Here is a 10705-nt window from a genome sequence, read left to right as displayed (position 1 = left end):
GAATAGCTTTTTTTTGCTGCTGTGATGAACACTAGCAGCCACAAGGGGGCAGTGAAAGCTCATAATGTTCCTAAATTAACTTGCATGTTTAGTAGAGAATTGCTACCATTCCATGGAGAATAAGTAAATATATCAGATTACATATTGAAGAAAAAAACATCTTAAAATAACACAAACCATAAGAAAACACTGGCCATAAGAGCTTAATATGTAATGAAACACTTTGGAAAGTACATTGTCAGTGAGTCTAAACATTATCATTTGGTGTTTATTTTGTGTTACCGTTGACTCAACCAATAAAAGTGTTACATGAAACCAGAAAAATATTATGCATACATTGTGAACACGAGTTTGCACTTTTGTCCTATTTCACATGGCTTATGAGTAAAATAAAGGTAATGTAACTTTTTCTTTTTATCTCCATTGAAAAAAATTTGACCATAAAGCCATAGAAACGTTAGTGCTGTCAGAAAACTTGTGCTTTATTATGGTGCAAGTCATTGGCTCTCCATATGACTTACCTGGCAAGTGCCACAAGGGTTGATACTACTACTAATTAATATGACAATTTATCAGTAAGCCTAGGACCTTGTAAGACAATGAACACGCTAATAGCTGACACTATTGCAGCTCCCCAGGGTCCTGGTCGTTGCAGTAATGTTGCTCTTCCACCAGGGGGAGTGGTGTTACGTCTGAAGGCAATAAAGGAGATCACCCTACCAGGTATCACAAACCACACAACACACTTTACACTCCAGGCCGCCAGGGGGAGCCATGCTTCTATCTATTAGGGCACTCCTCACAACTAGGTAAAACTGGTACTCTGGATAGGAAGGAAAGGAGAAGCTGGCTGGAGAGAGAGGGAGCGAGACGCAGACCGAGGTCTGCGGAGGACGAGGATCCACGGAGCTGCGCCTGCCCCACGTGCGGCAGCATCCTAAGAAAGAGACATCAGAAGGGAATTGTCTTGTAGTGAGTGAGAAACTAAGTCATAGCAAAAGGAGAGGAAACCAGAAGGAGTTCTGCCTTGTAAAAGGCTGCCTCCTTTCTGAGGCGCAGAAGCCGGTAGCCAGAACACCGAGGGAGTAAGGATCTCTACGCTTTACTTCAGAGACTGGCAGGACAATTAATTCCACGTTGGCTGCCTGACCTTATACCCAGGAGGCACGGTGGCAACATGTGGGGGCCAGGGCATGATAGTGTCCCTGTAAAAAGCCTCAGGCCATCAGTCATATGGGTTTGTCCTATCCTATCCAATAGGGGGACAGAGAGAAAGAGACGTTACATCTACAATAGCTGTGAGGACCTCACCGAGAAGCTCAGCAGGGAGGGACTACAACACTCAGGCGCTAGAGGAGGGCTACTGATTTCCACCTGGATAAGGGAACTCTGGATTTGTCTTCAGACCGGCCGGACTCTGCCTGCCCTGTGATCCAGTGCTCTGGATTGTGGACACTGAAGCCTCCAGTAAAGGTAAAGAGACTGCAATCTTGTGTTCTCATTCTTTACTGCGCCATCCACCATCTATACACTGGGAAGCCCTGGGGACACACTTCACCTGTGGGAAGGTATACCATCTAGCTGCCATAACATCACCCCAGTGGACCCCTAAGCAGCAGTCACCCTGACCGAATACCACAGGTGGCGTCACGAACATTATCCCTTTAAAGACCTTTCCCCCTTTTATCAATGGATGCACCTAGGGCCACGGACCGGGTCAGCCACCGTGACATCCCCCTTGAGAACCGAAGGGCCCGGCTCCTAGTAACCCCTAGCCCTTGGGGGCGCTTCACTATGACATACAATGGTTCTGAGCACAACTTAAAGCGGTATTCCTATCTAGTACATACGGCATATCCTCACAAGATCTCCTTCTCTACTCCCCTCTTAACTCCTCTTTCCACAATCGCATACAAGATTTCTCTCTTGCATCACCCCTACTCTGGAACCCTCTACCCCAACATATCACTCTCGCCTACCATCGAAACCTTCAAAAAGAACCTGAAGACCCACCTCTTCCGGCAAGCCTACAACCTGCAGTAACCACTGATTGACCAAACCGCTGCATGACCAGCTCTATCCTCACCTACTGTATCCTCACCCATCCCTTGTAGACTGTGAGCCTTCGCGGGCAGGGTCCTCTCTCCTCCTGTACCAGTTAAGACTTGTATTGTTTAAGATTATTATACTTGTTTTTATTATGTATACCCCTCCTTACATGTAAAGCGCCATGGAATAAATGGCGCTATAACAATAAATAATAATAATATCCTAGGGATATGAAATAAACGTATAGCAGATGCAGGTACTACAATAACACCTACATGTATAAGGAGGACATGGCATGTGTGCTGCAGTCAGGGCAGAGGTGGTCAGAATTCCAATACAAATAAATGAGAATTACAGCCACCTCTCTACTCACAGCCACATTTATCCGGGCGCTGTTTCAGAGATAGGTGCAGGACCCGGTGGTGGGATCAGCTATACATACATTTTGCCATAAATTAACTGTAAGTCCTAATTAATCCTTGGACTACTGTAGATAGCGCTCCCCGATATATAGTGCAGCCAGTGTTGTGTGTAACCTGTATATTTAGGTCTTTTCCCCTATGCTGGGGTCTATAGACTCATATCTTCATGTACATCCCTGAGTGTGAGCAAACCCTCTTCCTGGTGTGATGTCAGGACTGTGCTTGCTACACTGAGTCAATATCAGATTAGTTATTTCTGTTTGCCTCCTTTCCCAAAATATGAATCCGAAACACAAAGCAAGGCCAGGGTCATACGGCAGTTTGACCCAAGTGTCATGTTACTGTGCTGCAATTCTCTCCCATGAGGGAATCGCAGCACAGGTGCTTAAAAGACGGAGAACTTAATTTCTCCATTGTCTCTGCGTACGTAGATCGGACTGCACTCGAATGACATCCAAGTGCAGTCCGATGTTTCACACGCCCCCATAGACTTGAATGGATGAGTGCGATCCGACTTATCGGATGCACCTGCAGCAAGCTGCGATTGTTTTCTTATGCTGAATTGGCATGAAAAAATAATCAAAGATCTGCACTGCCTCATAGTATAACATTGGGCCGAGTACTATCCGATAAAACATCAGATAGCACTCTGCTGTGTTATACAGTCGTGTTAGGGTGCCAAGAGAAATACTGAAGTTGCAGCCCCTTTTCCCCTTCCTCTAGTTTTACTGTTCGTTTAGTGTTTGCTGTTTGGAGACATTTTATGAAACATTCAGAAAGAGAGGTAAGAAAGATGCCATTATCTCCTACTGAGACACATTACATTTTATATTTACATATGTGCTCTTAATTTATGGCAAAACACTCAATATATCTTTTTTATATCATCTGTAAAATTATTTAACCAAGTGTATTTATAAATCCTGTCCCTAAGGAAAGAACGTGGGTTACTGTGTTTCTTGAAAGTCAGTATGATTCCTCTGTGATATCTTATGTCATGAGACCTAATTTGATTATAGTAACACTAAACTAAAAAATCTAAACTGGTAACTAAAAAAGACATTGATATGATGTGTGCAGAAACACCTCCTGAGTAACCACATTGCATTTCACTCCTGTACACACAACATTATTCACTATTATTTATAGCATAAAGTAATAAATACAGAACAACAGCAAATAACTGCAATGGTACTGCAATTAAAACAAAAATAGTTAATAAATAATCCAAAATCACATGTTACAAAAGGTTTAGAGACAATTTGTAGAATGTGGATGTTTAAATATTCCTCCGAATACAAAGTATTTGTTATTTTTGTTCCAATGTTATTGCATGTATTATATTTTATTAAAGGGACCCTGTCACCAGGTTTGGCTGATAGAAGATACGGCCTCAGCCTTTCAGGGCTTATCTACAGCATTCTATAATGCTGCAGATAAGCCCCCGATCCGACTGAAAGATAATCAAAATAACTTTTATCATACTCACCTGCAAGACGGTCCGGTCCGCTGGTTGGCGTAGATCCAAGTCCGGTGCCTCCCATCTTCTTATGATCGCCACCCTCCTGCTTGCTTCATGGCTCCCCGGCATCGCGCTCCTGTGCAGGCGCACTTATCTACTGCAGTGCGCAGGCGCTGGGCCTCTCTGACCTTTCTCAGCCCCTGCGCACTGCAGTACTTTGCTCTGCCCTCAACAGGGCAGATAAGTACACCTGCGCAGGAGCTCAATGGCGAGGAGCCATGAAGCAAGCAAGAAGATGGGAGGCGCCAGTCCCGGACCTGTGACACCCTTCGGATGAGATCGTCCTAATAAAACTTATTTTTCTTATCTTCCAGGTCAGATCGGGGGCTTATCTGCAGCATTATAGAATGCTGTCGATAAACCCTGAAAGGCGGTGGCCGCCGTAACTCGTATTGGCCAAACCTGGTGACAGTTTCCCTTTAAGGAATCAGAGCTATGTTGCACGTTTTAATTACTAAGTCTTCATCATACATAAGTCAGAATTGCAGAGTCAGATATATACGTCAACATGAAATGAGCCTTTCACTCCTCCTATTGATGTCCATGGAAACACGGAATCATTCCTCCAAGCGGTGGTCTCCTAATTCCATGTGATCTATATCGGTACCCCACAACTCCAACATTCTAATAAAAATACATTACAAAGAGACATAAAATTAAAGTGCTTGCACAAAACCGCCTGCCAGGCTGCAACATTTTCCACTTTCTCACTTGCTTACAAGACCACATCCCTTTGCAATTAATCACCTCATTAAAATAGGGGCAATGCTGCTTTGGATTGGGCTTCTGCACTTCACACTATTGGGACTTTTAGATTAAATTTGGACATTAAATAGGAATACGTCTCAAAAGAGACCGAAAAATAAACATTCCTTAAAAGAAAAGTTTCTCCCTATTATTGAAGTTATCTTTTGATTATGTAAATGCGGTCTTAAACCATTATCGTAGCGTGAGGAGTTGGGACTGGCAAGTTGGCCTAGGTAAAAAATTCTTAGGGGATCTAAATTTGAAGACATTCAAAAAAAAAAAAATGGATAATAGTAGCTTCTTTAAGCACAGAAGATCCATGGCAGTGCATGGCATGCCCTGGACATCTGGCAAGGTGCCTCATAGGCCCAGACGAGCACCACTTTGAACTGTATTGGTGTCAAAATAATGACAATACTATTGGATTTTGTGATAGAGCAGAGAGCCACAGGTTCCCTGCCCCACCACTCTCCGTTCTGTAGGCACAAGCTGCTGTAGGTCCACAGCCAACAAGACATCAGCTTCCTAGCACAAGAGGCACAATGGTGTTATTGTATTGCCTCGCCTGTGCAAGCCCATTCTGTGTGCCGGCAAGAAGATGACTGGGTCAATAGAACTAGGGCAATCTAATGTTTTTTTTGTGGGTAGTGCACAAAGGGGTAATCATTAATTTTTAAGGAGAACTCAGTGGGCATTATTTGTTCTAAATGGGTACTTTGGGAACATTATTTTAAGAGAGCAATCACTAGGAATTATAACTAAGTTATGGGGTACAATACTTGCCATGTTATGAACGCTGGCAACACACACTAGGTCACTGCCTAAAACTATAAACAATTTTTTTTACATGTGTTTTAACTGTTTATACAGATGTTTGAGACAATTGACTTTGTAGGCTTAACACAACAGGACAATGGTAGCCTACTCCCTTGGTAGGGACTTTGTTGAACATAGTTGACTCAAACATTGCTTTTTCCCCTTCCACTGAAAATCGGGCAGTCGTCTCCCTGTTTAAGCAGTAGATAGTACCGTGCAGCACAGCACATCTAAAAGGAACCTTGCTGTTTGGAAAAGTTGCTGTATATTCAGACCACACCTTGGCAGTGGTATTATATTTAAAAATATGGACTCTGGATTCCTTGTGCATGTCAAATCTGTAAAGGATATGGCCCAACGCCACCATGTCACAAGAACGACCCTTGCTGGCATTGAAAGGACATTCTTCCCATTGATTTTGAGCTGGGTTGTATTTTAATAGCCGGTAAAATAAATGGCCTCCTGAAATATAAATGTCTCCTCCACAGGCTGCAGCTTCATGTGCCACAGCAAAAGAGCCTTTTGGGAGGGGTGCTGAAAGGGTCCATTTGTTTAATCTTGGATCATATCTTTCCATTGTCTGCAAGCACTCTCCTCCAATGGCGTAAAGGTAGCCATCAAGTGGGACAAGCTTCAGCTGGGACCTTGCTTGGTTCATTGGCGTGAGCTGTGTCCATATGTCAGTCAGGGGGTTATAACAAAATAGTTTGTCAGAGCATAATGAGCCATTTTTGGTCTTTTGGATGCCTCCTGCAATGAATAGGTAGTTATGCATAGAGCAGATACTACAACCTTTGAGACATGCTTCTTCTGGAATATTAGTGACTCTTTTCCATTCGTTTGACTCCATATCTAGTGAGTAAATCTGGTTTATAGGTTGATCAGACGTCATATGCTCTAAACGACTAATATTTTTGTATAAGCCAAATATGCTTTGTGTTTCAATTATGCAAAGAGACAATTTTCCCCTCATTCTTAACTGAAGGATTTTCTCTCTCTCGAATCCTGTCAGCTGACTGTAAATTGCAGAGTTCTTTAGCACATTTAGGTAGTTATCACTGATAAGTGTGTACACTGCCTTCAGAAGTTCAGGCACACTGTTCTTTCTGGCTAACTTTAACAATTCCAGGCAGTTTCCCAAAGTCAGCTGAAAGCTCACACCTTCTCGTATATTCTGAAAGCCCTTCGGAATATGAATGAAACATCCCCTTGATACTTTTTCAAGTGGCCCATACTCCAAGGAATGTAACTTTGTAGTGTAATATTCTGTAATTAAACATATCATGCTCTGTGCTTTGCTTTTCATTGCTGATCCCTGGAATGAAGGCCCAGAAAATATGTTATCACAGCTCTTAGTCATTAGGGGCATCTTTCTTTCAGAAATGAACACTGACTGGTATTCCGGTAAAATTAGCTCTGGAGTTTCAGCAATAGTGGACATTATCCTTTCCCTGGAAAATGACTGGGTATCTGATTTTATTGTATCTAGTCTTTCCTGATCTCTATTTTGTAATGATTTATCTTGTTCTTCATTATGCAAATGACTTGACGTAATAAAGCCTTGTGCAGAATATGATTCGTTGGAACTGAAGTCTGGGTTGTCAAAAATACTCTGTTCAGGATTTTGAACTGAAAACCACAAGGAATCAGATGTTTCTTCCACCCTACTCACAGCCACGTTTTCTACAAACAGATGAGGGTCCTTTTCATTTTCTTTTGTAATTTGTTGACATTTTAATTCACTCTTAGATATGTCCATCATATCAGTCAAAGCAGTGGGGTTGGAGTAAATGAGACTCTGGCAAGGGGATTCTTCAGCCAGAATCACATTGTTCGGCAGAGAGTTTGATAAGGGTTTGGAAATGACAGACTGTTGATTTTTACTATTACACTCCTGTGATTTCAATTCTTCAGAAGACAAACCAAAACTTTTGGCGTCTACTTGTTTTTGATACCTACTGAAATATCCATTAGTGATGGCAGTGCAGAACTCCTTTTGGTCCATGGTAAGCAATGTAGAATTCTGCTTGTACTCATTGTAGATTTCATCATTGTCTTGTTTATTACTGGTAGATTTGATACTTTGGATCTCAGTGTTGGTGACCGTTGTCGAATTGAATGTGTTGAGCGTGGAGGGATCACATAAGTTCTTCCTTCTAATGGTGGTTGGTACAAGTTTATCATATAGTATGTTGTGGGATGTAGAACTTTCAAAGAAACTTTCCACCTCAGCATCCAAATTTTGATGTTCTCCATCATAACATAAAGGCACCGATTTATCAGATACAAGTGACACAGTGTGTTGAATATTAGTTTGGCCTTCATCATTCTCGATAACAGGAATAATCACATTTTCAGGTTCACGATTATCCAGTGGGTACATCAGATCTATATATTCTGTAGAATTAAATACACATGTAGTATTCCATTGCATAACATGGTTAGTAGAATTAGAAATTGTATTTTTGATTTTCCTTTGATCCATTGCACCAGACTCAGGTAAACACCATTCCACATGGTCGTGTAAATCAGAAGACATCTGTCCTCTTGAAGGAAACTCTTTGTCGTGTTTTCCATTGTGATATGTTTGCAAAGTGTTGAGTAATGAAAATAATTTTCCATTTTTCTCTCTATCAGTCTTGTACTCTTCAGGTACAGGCACAGAGATCATATTAGAACATGTCAAGTTGTCATTTAGTTCTTCAAGTGTTTCTTCAGAATTCACATAGGTTTTCTGCTCCTTACTTGATTGCCGTGAGCACATAGAATGATTATTTTGCATACAATTAATTTTTTTATTTTGGAAATGGTGTTTGCAAAATGTATTTGTCAGTACCGTATCTTCATTGGATATGGTTATAGTGGTCTGGTTAGCCTCCTGTATTGCATCTTCAGTTTGAAGAATATCCAACATTGTAAATGTTGTATAGATTGTCTGCTGCTTACTATTGTGACATCTTGTAAGAATTTCATTATTAAATGGACTATAAGCCTTTATGAAAGTATTGTCTGTCTCCTCTGTCTCCTGTGATTCAGGAAGGCAGGGGACACATATATTAACATGGTTGTCTCTTTTACAGATGTGTTTCTTGGTGTTTTCTTCAATATTCCGGCCAGTAATTATACCAGGCATGTTGTCATCATTCTCCGCACAGGATTGTGTATGATTTGAAATATTTAAATCAGCGTCACAGTTTAAATTTCCATTAATTTCCCATTTATCCATATTAAATAGGTCTTCATCCAAAGAAAAGTTTACAGTCTTGTGCCGCAAATATGTTCTAGACACCATGTTGTCATCACCGATAAACTGACTTTTACACTCCGGGAACTTTACATTCATAACATCAGTACACTCACCATTGCTTGAGAGTGTTTCAGTGTCGATCTGCTGCTCCTGTGACCTTTCATTAAATGTCATATCATAGGTCTGTGTGAAGCAGCTAGAAAATACTTGATTCTGTGTATCCTTTGTTTTACCATAAACAAAAGCAGCAGGTAATCCTGAAATACTGACACTGGCCTGCTCCGAGATGTGCAAATCACTTTGGGGGGCTGACACCATACTCACTTCACAGGAAACTGGAGTCAGGTCACTTGATAAACTTTTATGATCAGTCAGAAATCCACCTTTTTCTGCCACATACATATTTGGGCAGGACATTTCTAGAGAACTTTTCAAAAGTTCACGTGAAAAACAATCAAACTCTAAAACCGTCAGATCTTTTTCATCACTGACCTGGGGTTCCCTTATATCATTTTCCACCGTTTCTTCATCTGATTTAGGATCATCCCCTGGAGGTTGTGCATCTTCTATTGAATCTTGATTACAGTGGAGCTTTGAATAATTATCCTTTCCCTTTTCGATCTGGTCATGTGAAAGAAACCATTTGATGGCTACAGCCGTGGCCGCTGCTAGAGCCAATGTTCCCAGGGCTCGAAGTACAGCTGGGATATCCTGGCTGGATACAGAATCTTTATCGCTCATCGTTATTGATGTTAATACCAATAGGTGGCTGTTGCTGACCTCCGGCAATGGAAGATGAAAATGGGTTTCAAGTTAGGAGCAGGAATAATATGTCACATGGACCCGGGAGTGGATTTCAGCCGCTGGATTTCTGTAAAGAAGCAAATTTTCTTAAGACTCCAGCAAACTGTTGCTTCTTGGTGCTTGTGGTGCATCTCTGTTAATGTATTTCTCCGTGATCTTCTTGTGTGTTTTTTTTTTTTCTGGCAACACGCCACTAGTAATGTGATCAAGGCAGACGACTGTACTTAAGGTAGATCTGATAATACGCCCAACTTACAAAAGTTTCACTGAAACTCATATATATAAAATAACTATTCTCCTTACCACTGAAGTATGAGTATTACAGTGAGTATTATCTGCATATACATGTGGAGTAACTTTGCAAATGTCACTCAATTAAACTAGTGTTGCAGTTTTGTATTTAGCATTCATAGACTTTTTTATTGGTTTTATTTAACATGTCTATTTCTTTATGTATCTATCTCTTTTTACTAATATTTAATTTTAATAGCTAATAATTATGTTGCCTACTTAACTGTTTTCAGTTTTTCCACATCGTCCTAGAAAGCAAAATGTAGATTGTACCAGGTAGCTTTCAAAAATTGGTAACTTAGCATGGTTATTCCCTTTACATAAGGGTATGTGCGCATGATGTCTTTTTCAGGCGATTTCAGCTTACAACCCACCTGAAAAAGCACCACAAAAAAAAAAAAAGAATGACGTGAACAGCAATGTAAAAATGATATGTAAAAATGAGATTGCTCTGCATGTGTTTCGTCTATTATTACTTGAAGCTGCCAGTCTACCTTAACAGCAGCACGGTCCTATTCAAATCCAGTACTCAGGTATATGATTACAGCAGTCACAGGGTGCTCTGTGTCATGTTACCTTTGTTATTCTCGCAAGTTTAAGGCTCATGGGGCCGAGGTGTATGCTGTAACCAGTCACTTCAGGTTATATGAACTCATCATTGTGCAGAAAGTATTGTAATATAGGACATTATAAATATTTTTTTATGCGAACATATTTTACATAGCATATTTTTAATACTTATGTTTTTTTTATTTGTGCAACTTTTTATGATTAGCAAATTGTTCCTAATCACGTTAATTACAAATA

The 10705-nt window shown here is 40.7% G+C and overlaps 1 protein-coding gene across 1 annotated transcript; it reads right to left on the bottom strand.

Moving 5' to 3' along the window:
* Window positions 1-235: 235 nt before the first annotated feature.
* Window positions 236-9754, bottom strand: LOC138665803 (uncharacterized). The gene has a single exon (XM_069753647.1). The coding sequence runs from the start codon at window positions 9542-9544 to the stop codon at window positions 5603-5605; it is 3942 nt and encodes a 1313-aa protein (XP_069609748.1). The 5' UTR covers window positions 9545-9754; the 3' UTR covers window positions 236-5602.
* Between the last annotated feature and the right edge of the window lie 951 nt (window positions 9755-10705).

Source organism: Ranitomeya imitator, chromosome 2 (assembly GCF_032444005.1).
Source record: "Ranitomeya imitator isolate aRanImi1 chromosome 2, aRanImi1.pri, whole genome shotgun sequence".
NCBI classification, from domain to species: Eukaryota; Metazoa; Chordata; class Amphibia; order Anura; family Dendrobatidae; genus Ranitomeya; species Ranitomeya imitator.
This window is presented reverse-complemented; position numbering and strand designations above follow the sequence as displayed.

Bases quoted from the DNA above. Each gene is read 5' to 3' on its own strand.
- LOC138665803 (XM_069753647.1), bottom strand. From the start codon at position 9,544: ATGAGCGATAAAGATTCTGTATCCAGCCAGGATATCCCAGCTGTACTT.